The following is a 20625-nucleotide window of genomic DNA, read 5'->3' on the forward strand; positions in this document are numbered from 1 at the left end:
CGGGGATTGATGTCTACATCAGGCCCCACCCCCCGAAGTGCTGCTGACATTCACCTCTCCGGGCTTCTTTAAAAGTAGGCAACACTGATATATATACAGTATATATACATCATGTTTTAAGACCATTTAAGGCATAATGGGGGCACTCACCAATCCCTAATATATTCCGAAATGTTTTAGTTCATCACCAATTTTGACGTTTCGACATGTTCGGGTCTTTGCCAAGACAAGCCTATAGAGATATCCACACAGCAGGACAGATACTGCATAAACCACTCAAAACAATCATTTGATCAGATATAACCTGTTTATTTTATTACCACTTAGATATTTTACGTCTTTGTATAAAACAACATTAATTTTGCATGTGTTTGTTTGATAAAGTTGTGCAATAAAGTCATATGAAATATTAATTTAGGTATTTTAAGGCACTACTATAGAATGTTATTGTACACAAGAAAATACAACAAGAATAAATACACTTTTTTTTGTATGAACACAAAGTAATTTACATAGCCCCATAGCACCATGGGAAATAAACGATCCTTCTAGAAAAAGAAGATGTTAAGACAATATATGTGATTGTATTGTGACAATTTACCCTTCCAGTACTGATGGAGGCCTGAAAATAATAATAATTATATAATACTATACATTGTAACTCCTCCGGCAGTCTTTTTGGTTAGCGGCCTACAAAACATTTCTATCTTTCCAACATTACGTGAGTTTCCTTTTGTCCTTTATCGCAGCGGAAAGTTTTGGATGGTAATTTGAAGAGCAAACATGGACATTTATGAAATCGGCTGCCCCTGTAATCTGTTGTAGACGTGGGGTAATATGTTATAGCCTGCCGTATCGGGAATTTCTCTTAGTCTGCCAATTTAAAGCGGCTATCATTTAAAAGACAAAACCAGGTCAGTTTTGCCTTGTATATGATTGCCACTTTAAAATTTAGGGGGTGGGTATTCAATCTTGAGTCACAGCTGTCGAGCTGGCCAGACAGTCGTGACCCTGTCCCGTTCTCGGTCTGCTCGTCCGAGAATTTGCAGGTGGGATTCGATGTCCTGCCTGCAACGAGACAAGAAGGGGGCGTGGCCACAAGCTGCGGCCGGGAAGAGGCCAGCTGCAGGCGGGAGCTTGTCACTTCCTGGTCGTTCTCGGCAGAAGGAGCCCGACTGCTTTTGAAGTTGGGCTTGTTCTGCTGAGATTCCCTGTTCCATGCTGTCGGGGAAGTGTGCTGCTGCCGCATTGAATAGGCCCCCACAGCCATCTCCCCCGTCGGAGATGGCTGCAGGAGATTGAATAACCCCCATAGACTCACAGAAAATCCCGAACAGTCTGCACATGGCACATATTGCCCCAGGTGTGACATAAATCACTTTGGGCTAGATATATCAAGCTTCACAAAGTGATAAAATGTAAAGTGATAAATAGCCAGCCAATCAGCTGTCATGTTACAGGCTGGGTTTGAATAATGACAAGTAGGAGCTGATTGGCTGGTTGTTTATCACTCTCCACTTTTTGAAGCTTGATAAATATGTCCCTTTGGCATAAAAGTAGGCACTTTTATTAGATATAACCTGTTTATTTTATTACCATTTAGATATTTTACATCTTTGTAATAAGCCCCTTATTAGAGTGCAAGGCATTCACACATTTATGGAAAATCCAAATTTGTTTTGTTTGTTTTTTTATCCAAGAAAGTCGCACAAATACTAACACAGATATCCTGGCATAGGACACCACTTAGATAATCCCATTTTAGTCACTTAGTAGCTACAAAGCAGTTACAAAATGGCCGAAGTTAAGTGAGCACAGCATGAGGTGAGGCACCTGGGTAAAGGAGGCATTGAATGTCAATTTATAAGTCAGTCCCTGTAAATTGAAAGGTAATTCTCACTGTCTGACATTTGAATGAATACTGGATGTCCATAGCATTAGAAATATAGATACTGCAGTTTGTATATTATACACATAAAGATTCTAAGGGGTAGATTTATTAAAACATCCATATATGAAAAGTGGAGGCATTGCCTATAGCTACCAGCATTGTGGTATCTGGTTGCGGGGTGTGTGTGGCACACAAGGGCCCCCTGATCCAGGGGGCCCCAGACTGCACACTCTGCACCCACATAATTATACAATCCACTACAGTAGGGTTGCCGACTTTTAAAGTCGCCTCTCCGGGAGAAGCCCGGAGAGGAGGCTTTTAGCATGACTTTAGGGGGCGGGGCTTGAGTGTGACATCATTAAGCCCCGCCCCCAGGATAGGAAATAACCCATTTTGCCTATCTCCGTGGAGGGGACGGGGCTATAATGACACGTTTGTGACACGTTCGCCCCGCCCCCTCAGCGGAGATCGGCAGATAGGGTTATTTAAACGCTAAGGGCAGGATGGAGGTAGCGGCAATCACAGGGCTAAGCGGGGGTGCCCAGGATTCCGTGAGGATTGCCCACCTTTCCGGGGGGCCAGGAGGGGGACCCGATTTTCGGGACCCTCCCAGCCATTCCGGGAGGGTAGGCAACCCTGCACTACACTCTCCATATTCACACATTGGCAGTCAAAAATCACTGGGAAAATGGTCGGCAGCCATGTCCTGGTGATTTGTGCATGCACAGTAGAGGAGTCCCCAGGGTCAAGGCTTGGACTACATGTTCTCAGAGACCTGCTCAGACAAAAAGTCATATATACATGGGGGGGGGGGGGGGCGACTAATCGTCACTCTCCTGACTCCGGTGCCTGCTGGTCAAGTTATGCAGTAGAAGGATGTAGAGGCTCTCAGAGGCTGCAGACTAGCGCCCACAATTTGATAAAGGGGTTTATATCTTTGGAATTTGATATGCACCATGTTTTGATTTAAAACTTTTGCTGACGCTAGTCTTTAGCCTCTGAGTGCCTCTACTTCCTATATAGCAGTGATGGCACTCCAGCTGTTGTTGAACTAAACATCCCAGCATGCCTTGCTACAGATGTTAATATTTGGCCATGCTAAAACTGTTGCAGGTCATGCTGGGATGTGTAGTTCAACACAGCCAGAGTGCCAAAGGTTTCCCACCACTGGTATATAGTATATGCTATTAGAAAATATGAATGCTAGAATCTGAAAGTACAGTATACCATAAGCAACAACTCCATTTTCCTTTTTTTAGAAATGTTAGTAAATCTACCACTGATTTACCAGTCACGTATTTAAGCAGCAACACTTTTCCCCCACACACAATAAACATTGAATTTTTGCTCCATATTTAGCGGTTGATCAGCTAAAACAAACTATAATGCCTTAGTTTTCTATTATATCCAGCCTTTCTGTCTATATAAACTACACACAGACACTGAGGCTCACTGGCTATGATTTATGTCGTAATAAATCAATATGGTAACACAAGGCACGATTGCCAACCACACAGTGGACGCAGCCATTTTGTGGGCTTACGTAATATGATAATATATCAGTGAGGCATTTGCCAATTTGTGCCACATTTCTCAGTGCTGTCATTGATTCCAAATGGTGTTCCTCCGTTTACATTTTCAGTTATATTGGTTCAAAACTCAAAACAAAATGGCTGCCTCCACTGTGTACTCTATAAAGGTAAAGTCTATCTTAACTGGAGGCAAAACAATAGTTATTTTCTCTTCCTTTAATACTATTATATATTTTTTCATTGGTTGCATTGACAGAGTTTTAATTCCTTTCATTGCAAATTAATCCAGACAGTGTTCACGGCAGGATTATCCGGTGAAGAATACGCCAACTGGATCTGTAGCGCTCCGTGTCAAGATGTAATTCTCATCGCTGTTGTGATCCATAAAGTTAATATGAAAGGTAAAATGGCCGAAAGAGCCGAGACGCACTTGCAGTCTGTATTGCTTTGTATGCTTGATAGCTCCACATACACATCAGTCTGTCCATCTTTCTGCTTTGTAAGCCAGATCAGTGACTCTGCCGTCTCCTCTCCATTTATATTTTGGGTGTTCAAAGGCATTGTGGTCGTACTAAGAAAATAAAACAAGATACAGAGTTAATTCCAGAACCTTCTCAATCAAGCCAAAGTAACCAATATCTCTTACAACAAAAAAACATATAAATATAGCTTCACACGTTTAGCCCACAATATATAAAGAGCTAAGAAATTATATTTTGTTCTCTACCTGTGCTTTAAAAATAAGGTCTCAATTCTGCTCAAATTTGACAAAGACATATCATACTGTAAGTGAATAAAAAAAATTGAATTTCATTTCTTAAATCATCAACTAGGAGAAGGTAAGAACTTTCAGCAACTGTAAGACGAAATAAGTACTTTAAGAAAGTCAACAGAATGGGGGGGGGGATACTCTAACATCCGCGCCCCTTTTCCGCCCCCTATCACCGGCTACCGCATACATAATTATCGCATATGCCAGGGGTGGCCAACCAATCAGAGGCAGAGAGCCAAAAAGTATGTTCTGGTAAGACAAAGAGCCGACCCCATGAAAAATGGGCGTGGCCTAGATCCCAAAAGGCTATGCCCAATTTTTAAATGGGTTTTGGCCTAGCTGGCACAAGACCATATCTCATTTATGTGTTCACACCTTTGGAATGACGTTTGTAGAATGACCTTGTGTCAAACCTAGTTTTTAGTTAAGATGGGTACTCTCACTGTCCCCAGCTTTCTCCATAGTGCTGCCTTCTGTCATCCCCCTTATGGCAGATGCTGCCAGTGGTCGGGAGGGGAGATGCAGTTGCGGACACAGCTGACAGGTGGAAGTATGGTTCAGACGCATATCGGGGCACAGGTGGGAGAAGTGGGTCAGGCAAGGCACAGGTGGGAGCAGTGGGTCAGGCAAGGCACAGGTGGGAGCAGTGGGTCAGGCAAGGCACAGGTGGGAGCAGTGGGTCAGGCAAGGCACAGATGGGAGCAGTGGGTCAGGCAAGGCACAGGTGGAAGCAGACTGTCAGTCAAGGCATAGGTGGGAGCAGTAAGTCAGGCAGGGCACAGGGGTACATACATTTGATAAGGGAGGGGTACATACTGTATGGGGACAACTAGTCAGGCAGGGCACACATATGGAAGCCATTAGACATGGCATAGGTTTACATGCATGGGGCACTTGGTCAACCAACTGCACATAGACGTTAGAAGTAGTTGGTTAGGCAGGGCATGGGGCATTTGGTCATGAATGGTACAGGGCGTATTAGTTGATCAAGTAGGTGTACATGGCTGAACGGATGAGGGCAGTAAGTGAAGAAGGGCTCATGGATGTGAGCATATGGACCCAATAATGTCTATAAAACATGATGTTATGTATTGCTCTACTATCCACACTGCTGGAGGCCGCAGCATGAAAAACCCAGCCAGCCAATGCCACAAAAGCAGTTTACCTGGCGGTCACAGCTGGCGTCCTCATAACTCCCTCGAGCACAGCAGCACCTTACCGACCGCACTTCCACCCACATTATATCAGTTGCCCAAGCGCTCTATGGACGTGATCACGATCAGTGCGTCCCCTGCGCCAGCGCGCGATGCTGTGACGCCACAGCGCTGGTGGTGGGCTGGGGAAGATTGTCTCTACTGTTTCTCTCTGCGCGGCGCGCGCACCATATACCACGTACGCCGGCAAGTAGCCTGCTTCCGAGTGCGGTCGCCAGGGCCTCCATGGTCCTTGCGACTGCCGATATATGCGCCGGGTCACTGCTTATGTGTCCCCGCGGTACTGTGTGCGCCGGAGCCGCCGAGCCGCAGATCAATGGGAGGAGAGCCGCATGCGGCTCGCGAGCCGCGGGTTGGCCACCCCTGGCATATGCTGTAACATATGCGATAATGATGGCAAAGGACAGCTCTTGCATTAAGAGCTGTCCTTTGCGGTGAGTCAGCAGGTCCCATCGCGGCTCTCCTCCCCCCTGCACCCGGAAGAGGGTCATAGTGCAGGGAGGAGGTCACAGGTCCGAGCAGTTTAGCTCTGTGCTGCCCGGACACAGGTGAGGGCGGGTCGGTTCGGGGTGGCGGGGGGTCGCGTTAGAAGCCTATAGGCTTCTATGGGGCATCGACAGATTTTTCTGGCGATGCCCCCCGCCGCAGTAACCCGGTGGGGGATGCTTAGAGCATCCCAAAATGCGGTAGAAACCCAGATAACGGGGTTTTTACCACATTTTTAGTTTAGAGAATCTCCCCCTAAGTTGGGTAAACTTCGTTCTATATAAAGGAGGGTGGTTTGACATCACTAGCTTTAAACATTGGTAAAACAGGATACCCACATAAGTACAGTGTGCTGCTGGGGACTCCTCTCCTCCCGCTATCTAAATCTCAGTCTAGTGCTGGACCCAAGCTTTCCCCGCACTGTGCAAAAAAAGCCGCACAATGCAGAGCAGGGGAAGCAGTGCTCCCCCCAGGTCTTTTCCCACCAGACACCGCAGCCCGTGGGTGGGGTGACAGAACAGTCCCGGAAAAGTGGGACTGTCCTGCCAAAAAGTATAATCAAAAGAATTACAAATGTTACATATTCCAAATGTCCTCATTTTGACACCAGCCAGTACATTTTTTCAGGGGTGGGTCTACTATGAAACTAATAAGGCTTAAGGAGGTTATTCTGCTTGCTATGCTACCCTGCGCGTTCACATTGGGAAGCAATGTTTTCTTTATACCTTCACATGTGCATACGCTGGGTGCGAGCGGGTGCGGCTGTGTGAGTGGTTTGCCCTGTTTAATCCACACGCAATGCTGTGAAATTCGCAACGTTGCATGTGAACCAGAATAACCCCTTAAAGCCTTTTTTTTTTATTTTTTTATAACTGAATTTTTAAATAAAATTTATGGAGTTTTTTAATTGTGGATTACTAAGGGGCCCACTAATGCCCCTCTCCCTGTCACCCACTGCCGTGTTGCATTTTGTGAACCTGGGGCCCAAATTATACTTCTGCACCTGGGCTCACCACCCACAAGTTCCACCACTCAGTATAATAAACCCCTACCACTCCGGACAGTATCGCCGGAGCAGCCGAGTATCTTGTCCTGTCTAATTTTCACTCACACCTTGGTGACAGCCACGTTCTGTGCACCGATACTGTGGCATTTGAGAGCTGCTTGGTGACAGGCTGTAAAGCACCTTGCACAGACTCGCAGGCCTAGTTGTCAGAGCTATTTGTGCACTGGCAGATAATCCAGTTATCTGGTGAAGGGCAAAGCATTGTAAACACAAGCTCTCCAGTATATCTTATCCAGCTCTTGTGGGCTATGTGTGAGAAAGAATGTTCTTCCTTACAGAATTTAGTAGCACTTTAAACAATGTTACCGAGATGAGCACAGGACAGGACAGCACTCAACTTCCACAAGGTCACACGGAAGCATTATTGAATAACATCTATTGTTCCTAAATGACCACATTCATGTTTTATTTATACAGTATATACGTAATTTATATTCATAATACACATTTTCTATCTTCTGTTATTTATAAAGCTAAACAGTCATATAAAAGGACACTGAAATCTTTACAGACACAAAAATATAGCTTGAATACTAGTTGATATAGGATGTATAAAGATAGTGGGCAGTATTCAATGCCCCGACAGCGTGTTAGGATGGCGAGGAGTGTCAATAATACCCCTTTTACACCAAAATCCCTGCTTCATACCCCATTTACACAGCACTTCAACCTGGGTCGGACCTGGGTCTGCACCATTTACACTGAACCTGGGTCAGCCCTGCTTTTCCCTATGGATGACATTAAAAATGTCAATTTTAGGACTGATAAACTGCCAGCCAACCTTCCCTCAATGATTTAAATAAAAATTAAAAGACATGAAAAGTTAGCATTGAAAAATGTTGGTTGGTTTATTTAGCAAAATATTTTTTCAAAAAGTTATAATCAGTGATGAAGCGCACATAGCGGTATAAAAGTGCAGCATCACCCATGTGCTCCCCCCAGTCCTCTGCCCCTGCAGCAGCAGACAGTTGGTCGACATACTGCAAGGTCCACATGGGACAAGGTCAACAGGTCATTAGGTCGACACAAGCATTAGGTCGGCATAGGATTTTTCACTGTTTAATGAGCCGACATATACCGACAGGCGGTATTTCATGCCCTAACATCCACTAGGGCAGTGATGGCTAACCTTGACACTCCAGCTGTTATTGAACTACACATCCCAGCATGCCCTGCTACAGTTTTACTATTTGGCCATGCTAAAACTGATGCAGGGCATGCTGGGATGTGTAGTTCAACAACAGCTGGAGTGTCAAGGTTAGCCATCACTGCACTGGGGCATTGTGGGAGAATAAAATAGTGTGCCGAGTGCATGGACACTTAAAACTGTGTCCATGTCGACTATGTCGACATTCGGGTAAAAAAAAACACAGTGAAAAACCCAATGTTGACCTTTTGACTGTCGACCTAGACCATGTCGACCTAATGCTTGTGTCGACCTAATGACCAGTCGATCTTATCCCATGTCGACCTAGACACCTGTCGACCTTGCAGTATGTCGACCTTATGACTGTCGACAATCTTTAGGTCGACCATACAATCCATACCCCTCCCCCCAGCCTCCCCAAAACAAACATAAATTATTTCTGTAGGTAGAGTATATATCCCTTAAAAAATGGAGTCACTGGAGTGGGAGGCACATCACGCACCCTCCTCCTTTAAGCTCTTGGTCCCACTACTGCCTGACAGCGCTGCATCCTAGATCCAGATAGGGTTGTGGCAGGTCCACCTGTGGAAGGCCAGGTAGCAGCCTGTGTGCACTGTCCGCACGGGTTGCTGTCTTCTGCTGCTGCAATGCACTGTTTAATGCATGGTACTGACTTACCGAAAGGCGTCCCATGCTTTTGGTATCCTTTCAGCACTAGCCAGATGTCCCGACCTGGGTTGGGACCATTTACACCGCTCACGACCCAGGTCCGACCAGTGTTCAACCCTGGTCAGGACCTGGGTAGGAGACCAGTGTCAATGGACCTGGGTTGGTCCCATTTACACCAACACTGACCTGGGTCCGACCTGGGTCCGACCTGGGTTTTTCGTTGGTGTAAAAGGGGTATAACTCGCCGTCTTCCACCCTGGCCTGTTCAATGAGGTGAGGTGGAAGCAGTGAGTGAGGCCGTTAAATGGCGAGACTCACCACAAAATGCGGAGGACTCGCCGCATTTTATGGCGAACCTGGCCATTTAAGGGAATCATCACTGGCCTCTCACGGGGCGGGATGTACAAAGCCGAAAATACGGTAAAACACCCTTTTTACAGCATTTTTATATGTACTAAAACCCGTCCGCCGCGTCACTGCAGGGCAGGGTATCGCCACCTTTGGGTGGCGATACCCTATAGAAGCCTATGGGCTTCTATCGCCGCATGCCATCCACCGCAGCCTCCGTACCCTCCCTCCTCGTCCTCCGTGTTTCTCCTCCTTCCCCAGCAGCATGTCACAGCCATCTGGGGATGTCATTCCACCTGGGGGGGAGGAGGAGACGCTGGGGACGCCACATAGCCAAGGAGGAGACGGAGATCCCCCGCACACCACATCACAGGTATCGCAGATGGCCTTCGTCACCACACCGCGATGCTAGCTGCATATGTTAGTACATATGCGCTAGCATCGCAGCGGGGGCATGGCGAATGGGGGTGATGTATGTTAATACATCCCGCCCACGGCAAGGATTTATTTAAAACATTGAATACAGTAAGGGGGTTTGACGGCGAGGATGGCTTATTTTGACGAGAAAAAGCCATCCTCGCCGTAAAAACCCCCTCGCTGTCGCCATTGAATACCACCTAGTGTCAGCACACCAGCCATCTACCAAGAAATAATAAGCGCATTGTGGTAATCACTTTTAGCTTACAGTACCAACACCACTATTCTGAAGTAAATAATAGTAGGCTGCAACAGGGGGCTGAGCACGTGCCATCTGGCAGGAAGCGGCGGCTTCAGGGAGTGAATAGGGGGCTTAGATGGGGAAGGTGAGCCAAGATTGATGACCCCCCCCCTCACTTCGGGCCAACCACAATAGTCCCATCACTGGTCACCTGCATTGAAACATAACGCGTAATTGCTAAATTTTTTAGAACATCGGGGAGACTCCCAAATCTCCGGTGGGTCTCCTGAATGCCCAGCTTCAGCAGTTCCCAAATTAAATGGGTGGTTGGATGGCTTAATAAAAGTATTCGCTCTGAATGACATATGGTCCTTATACTGTACATCAGTGATTTTCAACCTTTTTACCTTGCGGCACACTAAATAAGATTTTAAAATTGCCAAGGCACACCATGAGATCCCCACAGGGCAAAACACAGGAAAAAAACAAACCTATTGCCCCCCCATATAAAAAACAATAACACTGGTCCCCACAGGTAACACAATTAAACTACATTGGCCCTTTAAATGAAAAGAAGAGACCAGTAAATAACAGTAGAACTGGTAGTGGCTGTAAACTAGTTTGGGCATCTCTAGATCTGGGGGCACACTTGAGAACAGCTCAAGGCACACTAGTGTGCCACGGCACAGTGGTTGAAAAACACTGCTGTACATTATAATGGCGGCAATAGTAAAACTGTATAGCAGGGGGGCAGAGCCACTAAGATACCATCGTAACATCACACACACTACCCAATTAGCTGCGCAATGGTGATTGTCACTGGCCAATTATTTTTGCCAGAAGTACATTATATGGATCAAGACTGTGTGTCTCTTTCTCTCCAGAGACACTTTTTCAGCTATCACAATGTGTTTGGTGGCAGATTGCCAATGAACAATAAAGTTGCAAGCAGCGAAAGAAGTACAATTGTTCGCACACGGAGGATACTCTGCTCCTAAGTGCCCAATAGCACGGCAAACAGCAGATGTGTAACCATCAAAGGGTAAACTCAAACTAACTGTCATGATGAATATATCATACACTCATATGAAGAGCAAAAACACCAACGAAGACAGACCACAAGTAATAAGAAACATCTCAGGCATGACTTCACTAGAAATAAAGACATTTATAAGACACATGCTTAATCTGTCCCTTATATAGGCTGCTTATATAAAACTGCTATGGGATAGGTGGCATGCGATAGATAGACAATATCTACTGTAGGTTGACATTCAATAAGTCGACAAGCCAAAGGTTGGCATGTCCATGGTCAATACATAAAAAGGTTTACATGAGTTTTTGGGTGACTTTTGTTAATTTTTGGAACTGTAAAGTGTTCCAAGCACAGTGGTAGCAGAGCGAGGCACCTGACCCCAAGCATGGCGAGGGGGCGCGGCACACTGATTGTGGGTCCACGTACTTAGGTGTCCACATTGACCATAAAAAGTGAAAAACTCATGTCAATGTTTTCATGTGTCAACCTTTTGCTTGTATTAACCTGCGGGGTCAACCTTGCGCATGTTGACCTTTTAGGATTGACCTAGGCATTGTCGACCCAAAATTCAAATGGGTAAATTGACTAAATTGTGAGTATTAAGAAGTAAGAGCTGTTGCCCATAGTACCCAGATTCAGACAGTCTGATGCTGTTTGGGGGTGGGGACTGGGTGGCGATGGCCTCCTTTTCTCCAAGTGGGGGTGTGGGTTAGGGAAGAGGAAGAGAGGATGGAGATTTCCTGGACTCTAGTTAGTACCTCCATGGTGTTGGGGAAGATCCAGTATTGCGTCATCGGATGCAGCTCAGATCAGTAATGCAGCAGGAGGGTGTGAAACCCATAACGCATTACCAAATTAGTGCTGAATGAGGGTGTCTTTCTAATTCCATTGGATAATGTACTTCTGGATTGTCTCGTTAAATGAAATTAGGGTGTCTATTTATGGCCTACTAGGGAGCCCTGTGCAAGCTGCTCTGACACCCAAAGCTATGCTTGTCTGATAGGCTATCCATCTTTCTAGGGTGAGACATGACACTGTGACATCACACTGCACATTTGCATACTAGGGGTGCTGAAAGACAGGGCGTATTGGGAAAGCACACCCCAGTGACTCATAGCCATGCCCCTTTGCAGTGTGCACTTGCCTACTGCATGCACATGGTATGGAAGGCGGGGGTTATTGTTGACCTCAGCCTGTCCCTATTCCTAGAGTAAGTGATGATAAGACATATATGCAAAACATACTCCTTAATAAAAGTTTATTATTGCACGGAGGACTGTAGGTTCTGAAACTGAACTTACTCTACTAATGTAAGACTGATGTTAAGATTATTAGGCTAATACCCCTTCGAAAGCTAAATTCCTGATCCAACTCACATGAGCAGTTTGGGCCAAAGAGCGGAATTCCAATGACAAGAATCCCCATGGATCCCAGTACTTTCACCCTAACCCACCCACAGCCCATACCTTACTTAACCTAACTGAAACCATCCCCTGCCCCCCCCCATCCTCACTCTAATTATCCCCGGTCCGTCTACAGCCTAACCCTAGTTTTCTCCACCTCTGCAGCCTGACCATAACACAGCCCCCCCTCCCCCAGTGCCTAACGCAAACATAGTTCTTACCTCCAGGATATGTCCAGAGTCTGACAGTCTGGATCCTGCAGGCTCCTGGCTATCAGGATCCCTACTGTTGGTATACCCCAAGTGTACGCAGGTTCATGACGTGTCATAGCTGCCCAACCCTATATACCATGCACGTTGGACTAGGATTATTCTCGGGTTTGTCACAATCACAATGCACCCGTATCTGCCATACACATCACTTCATTGTGGCGGACCTCTGCATACACACCCAATCAGCAGTTTCCAAAGTGCCTTTCAAAAAGTAGCTTATCGGGGTTGGTCCCAAGAATACCACTGTTTTCGATTACAGTGCTATTCTTTAGGCACCAAAGCCAGATTGACTATTTCTCACCAAGCCAGGACCAGGTTACCCGTTTTATCATTTTAATACTGATTCTTATTTGACTCTGGAAACAGTGGATTATCTTTGTACATCAGTTGGCTTTAAATAGATTTTCCTCTTTGAACATTAGGGTCTCATATTGAGCAGTGGGATGGGGGCTGAGAGCAAATCTCTGTTAGAGTCCTTATAACCCTATTTATCCTTTATTAAAGTAACCTTAATATGCTTTCAGGATCGAGATCGAGTAAAACTGCGCTCTCATAAAAACCACATTGCAGCAAAGAGACACATCTTGTTCATATGAATACCAGGCAAACATTCTACAAGGTTTAAACATCATTGCCCACGATGGGTCCTTGTGTAATCGGTAAGCATTTAACTTGGCACACCGAGGAATGGCAACTCCCTCTTACAGTATATTGAAAAATGGAAAAATACAGGTCCCTGAAGAATAACTAGGCCCATATGTTGTACTAAACAATAATAATATAAGTGGAACTAAATCTTTATTACAAATAGAATATGATTTTCCTTGAAGGAATTATTTTGATTGCACTATTTACAAGTAGAAACCTTGAATAGCTCAGTTATCCCATTTATTGTTCTCCGCAATAAATTTACAAGAAACCAATTAAACATTATTAGTGGAAGAATACATAAAACTTAATAGGGCACGTCTCACTCTTTACTGGCAATTGTATTATAGCTGGATTTAAACCGGGCCAAGTATCAGTTACCTTCCATCTATGTTCTTGCCGCCAAATGTCTTCTGTATATATTTTCTGGCCAAACCTTCAATTTACTCATTTTCTGGAAAATAACTTTTATAAACAGGGTGGTCCCGAATTCTAGTCTGCCTGTCTACGTGACATCTGTAGCAGTATAGGTCCCCCGGAGCATTTGGGTGGCTTCTATTGTAAGATAGGTCCTGATGTCTCCTCTGCCTGCCACCCGCCGAGGCATCTAGTTAGAGACATTGAAAGAGCCATCTCTAAAGATCTAATGGCAACAGGTATATAATGCTTCAAATCCCATTGGTACGGTGTTGGCATGGCATGGTCAACATTTTGATAGCCACATCGGACCATTCCCTCACAATCGGCTCTCCAGGTATACAGCACGTTTAAGTCTGCACCCTGCCTATGATTGCATTCTTCAGATTACGATTACAAATTTCTTAAACTGGTGCAAATTTGTAGATTATTTAAAGCACCAATAATGTAAAAGGCGAAACCAGATTTTTACCAGGCTTCTATAAAGAGTCAATAAGAATGTGTGCTCCATCGCCGCTCCCCCACCCAACGCTCACCCCATGCTGCCTCCGCTAATCGCCAGAATACCCGGTCACCCTAGTGCACTAACGCTCCCGAATACCTGAATCCATGAGCGCCCAAACTCGTCCGAGTGCCCGAATACCCGAGCACGCCTGGACATCTGAGTGCACAAACGCAACCAAACACCCGAATCCATGAATGCCCGAAATCATCCAATCATGCTCAAACAACCGAGCACGTAAACGCCTGAACAGCATCTGAACACACTCGAGCATGTCTGAGTGCTCCAAAATGCCTGAACGCACCAATCACCTGAATACCAGAGCGCTCAAACACACCCGACCACTATAGAATACCCGAGCACGCCCGAACACCCAAGCGTGTAAACACGGCTGAGCACCCAAAATCCAAAATAGCTGACTGCGCAAACGCACCCAAACTCCAGAATACCTGAGCTTTTGAATGCAAGTTCAGGCTTGCCCGAGTGTGCGGATGCAAACGCGCCCGAGGGAACCAACTCCCAAACACCAAAGTGCGTGAATATCCGAGCATCTGAACACGCCCAAACACCCAAGCACCTGAACGAAACCAGGCGCTCCCTAACACACCCGAGGGCCCAAACGCGCCCGAACACCCGAGCGACTGAGCGCCCCAACTCATAAGTACTCAAACCCACAAAGACCCGAATACCGAGCCCCTGCAGCAAGTTCAAAAGATCCCTGGAGCGTGACTCAGAACTCGATCATTCGTGATTGCTAGCAATTTGCCGTAAAATCAGCTGATAAATCAACTTACTGGCCAACTGTCATTTTTCAAACATAGCTGATTGGCTGGTGTGTTATCACCTTCTAATTTATCTCCACTTTCTCTTCACCAGGCTTCATACATCTGCCCCCAATGTACCAACCAATCAGCTTCTGTCAGTTTTCAGGCTGTGTTGACCAGAGATGACATATTGGTAGTTTAGCTCTCACCACTTGGCAACCAATCAGATACTAGATAGGATCTGGTTGCTATGGGCAGCATTCCGTCTTCAATAGAACTCCCATTTTACCCTTTAAAGACATGCTATTAATCTATGCATAATGCAAAGTGTTATCTGTCATCCAGAGGTACAGTATACTTTACACCATTACATATACTAATATCACCAAATAAACTATTTCATTCCTCCATAGAATTACAATCAGATTTTCCTGGGCAGATGTCAGATTTTTACCATTAAGAAGGGAGGGAAACCCTCGATGGTCGTTTTATTCCTCCCACATAAGGATACAATACCGGCCATAACCTGAATAAGAATAGTAACCCATAAACTGTCCAGGCGTATGCATATCCGGCTTATGCCAATTTTTACACTTTATCCTAAGCCGTTAGGAAACGACCTGGTGGTCTCCTTCATCTGTAAATCAATGGGTGAATAAAATGAAAAAAAAAAAAATTATATATGTACAATTACTGCACAATGATATATTCGACATCCAAAATGAAGTCATAGAAATTCAAGTTATTTTGGGAATTTATAATGTAAAACGTGGAGCGATCTTTTAACAGCTACTGGGAGTAAAATGCAGCGGTGTGATCATGAAAAGACATCTTGAATCATTAAAAAAAAAAAAAAAGGTCTATTACAGGGTGTGTAGCAATAACAGTGTTTGATGCTGGGGATGTGCGATCATTCTGTTTCGGCTCAGAGACATTGTAGCCTCCAATTAGGATACTGACAGGAACAGTAGTGTGGCGAACATGCTCAGAGACGTAACCTATTCCAAAGCAAAATCACTTAATAGCCGGTGAGCGCTGATGAGATTCAATGTGTTGCAGACTGACCCCTGCTCTGCAGAGCAGTTGAGTTCCACGTGTCGCAGTTTTGCTGGCAGATCGCATTAATTCTGAATCAGGAATGCAACAGAATAGGCAGTGTTCCTTCTAGCACCCTGCTCCTTGTAACATCCTTGTAGTTCCTCCTTCCTGCCTGGGGTGTCGCTGTTTGCTCTGGTACTTCAAGAACAGTCGGTTTTGTATCTCAGTGTTGAGATTCAAACCAGACTGTTGGAGAAACACCACAGCAGAGAGTGACACCGCAGGCAGGAAGGAGGAACTGCAAGGATTTTTTAAGGAGCAAGGTGCTAGAATGAAGACTAAATAAGTATAGAAAATTTTACTTTGAAGAGACCTTAGTTCCCATATCCAGGACTGCAAAGAGGTATGTGGCATAGTTGCCTACTTTTTAAAAGGGATACGTCACAGCATGAAGGTCGACCACTTAAGGTCAACACATGAAATAGGTGGACAGGGTCGGAAGGTCGAGACAAGCATTATGACGACAATGGGAAGGTCAACAGTCAAACAGTCAATGAGTTTTTCAAATTCTTTTTCCAAAACAGGCAGTGTTCCATACCCTACCATCCACTTGGGCGTGGAGGGAGAATAGAACAGTGTACCGAGCGTAGCGAGGCATGGTGCCCAAAGTATGGCGAGTGCAGCATTACACATATACGATGTCCATGTCGATGTACATCGACATAGACACACAAAAATTTAAAAAAGTCGACTTCTGAATGTCAACCTTCCCATTGTCGACCTAATGCTAGTGTCGACCTTACGACCCAGTTGACTGTTAGTGGTCGACCAAATGTATGCGGGGCCGCCGAGAGGGGGGGTGTAGAGGGTACTAATTACCCAGTCCCGGGCTTGCTGGAGGGGCCCGGCAGGGGCCCTGTTCCTACCCCCTCTGCCCCCCCCCCCATTCCCACTCCCAATAACACTCCCCCCTCGAGTTAAGTGTTTTTTCACTGCCCCTAAACATTTTGAGGGTGTGGCCTAATCATGGGAGGTGGCCACGCCTCCCGCAATTAGACCACGTCCCCAAAATTTTACCAGGGCCCGGCATAACTCTCGGTGGCCCTGAATGTATGTCCACCTTCATACTGCTTATGACCCATACCCTTTTAAAACGCATTTCGGGGAGATTGTGAAAGTAACATCTACAGTATAAGTGTGGACATGTACTGCTACATCCAAGAGGTAGGACATAAAAATGACTGACATCCAAATGCAAATGAGCCCATGGTATACTTACCTACTCTCTTGGAAGTTGCGAGAGACTCACAATTTTTTGGGGTAGTCCCCCACACCCCTGGAAGAGTCGGGTCGGTTAAAATTAGGCAAATCTATTACTAAAAGTATAAATAGTACAGTGTAGATCTGTATAGTCAATGACCAGACTTCCATGGTGGCCCCAGGCATGGGGAACAATAACCTGACCACCGAATCAGGCCTACAAGTAGGCTTGTCTGCTGTAGTGTGTATTTCTGCCGCTGACCAACACTATACGAAACCATGTACAGGTATATAGGGTGCCAGGTCGGAGAATGCAGGAATTCACCATGGTAAATGTGAGAAGTTACAGGGTCATTCCTATACATATGTTTGCATCCACGTCCATATTCCCGCTTCAGTCTCTGTTTATTTTGCATAACTGCCTGTTTTAGGTAAAATTTACTGCACAATCTGGGCTTAGCGCACCGTTCCTGGCAGGCTGCTTAGGGTTCGTTTTTCCATAGAAAAGATTTAAGGCTGCATTGCTTCTAATAAAGACATAATAAAAATTGTTCCTCACACCTTATAATAAGTAAATCATCTTAATGTCTGTACTTAAATCTTTGTGCCCCGTGACACTCATCTCACTGAATTACAGGTAGCCAGTGAATTAACCCTCATTACGCCAGTAGATCTAGTAGGCAGCTCACTGTTGTATGATGGTGTAATGGTTAGCATTGCCGCCTCACAGCACTGAGGTCTTGGGTTTAAATCCCTCAATGTCCCTAATGCCCTATACATACTATATGATATGTGGCACCACCGATATTGTTAAGGATATCCCAATAAAAACCCTTAGGAACGCAGGCACGGCGATGCATGCTCGGGGCAGCCAGCTGTCGTCACTTGGCATCAGCGCCCGTACCAAATTTGGCGGATAGCGGCCGGAAGAAAATTCAGTGTAGACCGACTTTTGTTACCGAAGTGGAAAAGAATCATTCGATCGTGTGCGACCATCAAATGAACACACCACCTCGCTTGTTAGAGACGGGACTTGCATGGCGGGGGGAGGGGGTGTTTAGCCGGGGTGGCATTATCTGTTCGCTAGGCTACCAACATGCGAAGCCTAGTGAACAGGTCTGAAACATGCCCAAAGATTGTAAGGGACAGATGTGAATGGTCCAATAAGTGCTGTGCTATATGACTGTGCCACTATATAAAAAAAATACTGTACCTAGTAATAAATACGTATTTTTAAAATTGGAAATGTACCTAAGGGTAAACAGTAGCAGACCGTCTGAGGACAGTTTCAATGTTTGGAATATATACATGTTTATAAACAGTTATGATTTCCAAAAATATATTGTTTATTTTCTATTTTTAGATGTTTGTTTTAAAAAAAATTAACTTTAGAGCTGTTTGTTTTTGTGGCGTTTTCATTGCTCCTGGCGACCTCCCTAGTGGGAGGAGAATGTTGCTCTTTCAGTTCTTTCGGCGGTTCTGGATTAGTAACCAGTAGTTAATTAACCTTTTTGCTACCTGAATGGCCAAAAGAGCAAATCATTTTATTTACAATAATAAAAAGCATGGGTTAGATGGCTTGCTAACCTTCATGGGTGTTTAAAGCACAGTACTTCCCTGCTCATGCCCCATAAAACAGGGAGGTTGTGTGGGCTTGAAATGTTTTTTGCCCAGTTGCCGCCCTGAAAAGACCCAATTTCATTCAAAGGTTATATGAGTCCCGTACAACGTGTACATTCTAATCGGTGCTATATGAAAACACCTGCCAATCGCGTTCATGCCCAGAAGTCCATCCGACTCAAGATCAGTCCCTTGTAGGCTGTAAGAATAGGAGTCTTTACCAAACTGTGATTAAGGGGGTGATTCTGGTTTACATGCAGCGCTGTGAAGTTTGCAGTGCTTCGTTACTTTTAAACCCCGCCTGCAGAAATTTCCCCACCTCGCATGCAGGTATCCACACACGGTTTCGCATAAACATCCATTTGCAGCCTATGGGGCCAAACCCACATCATTCAATGTTCATGGACCATCGAATGATGTAGAAGGTACACACAAAACTAAGATACTCTCAGGTGTCTAAGCTTTGCGTGTGTTCTGGAGGGGAACATGGCGGGCAGCTGATGTCCGGTGATGTCAGCTGCCACCCCCCCACAACAATTTCATGGCAACGCCCATATAATGCTTCCCATGGCTGCATCCCTCGTCCCACCACCCCACGCCCCTCGCCTACAGTGTTGTGTACAAGCACCTACCGAACACTCTGTTCACCGTGGCTGCTTGCCCGCATCGCATGTACAGGTGCGGAAATGTGCATTCGCAGTTGTAAAACATCATGCACCCATGCAAATTCATCTGGTATTACCAGCAGATGAGCGGCTTCAAGGACGGCTTTGCATAGCACTGCGCTATGCAAAGCCGTCCACCCCCGCTGACGGGGCCAGGCAGAGCGTCTCCCCCCCCCCCCCCCCCAGCGATGATAGCAATCATCCCTGTCCATAGTCACCAAGTGTGTATGGACCTTAAATAAGATTTTAAAATTGCCAAGGCACACCATGAGATCCCCACATGGCAAAACACATTGGCCCCCACAGGAAAAAAACTAAAAAAAAAAAAATATATTGTTGGCCCCCATATAAAAAAAACACACTGGTCCCCACAGGTAACAAAAATAAAACATATTGGCCCTTTACATGAAAAGAAGAGACCAGTGAATAACAGTTGAATTGGTGGTGGCTGTAATCTGGTTTGGGCATCTATAGATCTGGGGGGACACTTGAGAACAGCTCAAGACACACGAGTGTGCCACGGCACAGTGGCTGAAAAACACTGGTCTAGACAGACTTTTTCTGGCCCGGAGATGGCTAAATTCATCGACATGGTTGAATTAGTCGACAAGCCTGCGTTCGCAGGGAAACGTTGAGCGTTTTTATGGGTTTACCCATTAAACACTGGGTGTTCCCCTGCTAGCCCCTTCCCTCCCCTCACAGAATGAACGGCTCGGCGAGTGTGATACTCGTGCATGCACATACCCTCACCATTGGCCGGGGGACCGAATTTGTCCCGCAACGAGCAGGTCTGAACCACCGCCTTATAAAATGTACCCCTTTCGATCTATTAATCCACACCCGGTATAAACAGATGTGGGGGAAGACGGTGGTGACATAGGGTGCCAAAAAAAGTTTACATCTACCCTTATATCTACAATAATGGCAGAGAACGTACAATATGAACCACATAAGAAAACACAGACCACAGATACGGAAACCACCTTTGGCCCCAGGTACACAATTTAATCCTAATTGTGATGATATGTTATTACACATACAATGATTTTTATATTAGTTTGGACAAATCTTTTAGAATTACCTCTTCGAGGTGTCAAAGCGACTTAAATATATATGGATACATTTCAGTTGTTATTAGAAATTCTTCGACACACCCTAATTCATGTCTAATCGCTTAAAGATGTCTTTCCGCGCTGGATAGAGATGCAATTATGCTT

General features: G+C 45.4%; 1 protein-coding gene across 2 annotated transcripts in view; it reads right to left on the minus strand.

Moving 5' to 3' along the window:
* Positions 1-312: 312 nt before the first annotated feature.
* The window catches only part of TRABD2B (TraB domain containing 2B), a 245516-nt gene continuing 225203 nt past the window's right edge, over positions 313-20625 (minus strand). For both annotated transcript variants that reach the window (XM_083157356.1, XM_083157355.1), the window contains one exon: positions 313-3994. In XM_083157356.1, coding sequence (XP_083013482.1) covers positions 3775-3994 — 220 coding nt within the window. In that variant the 3' untranslated portion in view covers positions 313-3774. The remainder of the gene's footprint in view (positions 3995-20625) is intronic.

Source organism: Crinia signifera, chromosome 8, assembly GCF_055691185.1.
Source record: "Crinia signifera chromosome 8, ASM5569118v1, whole genome shotgun sequence".
Taxonomy (NCBI): Eukaryota; Metazoa; Chordata; class Amphibia; order Anura; family Myobatrachidae; genus Crinia; species Crinia signifera.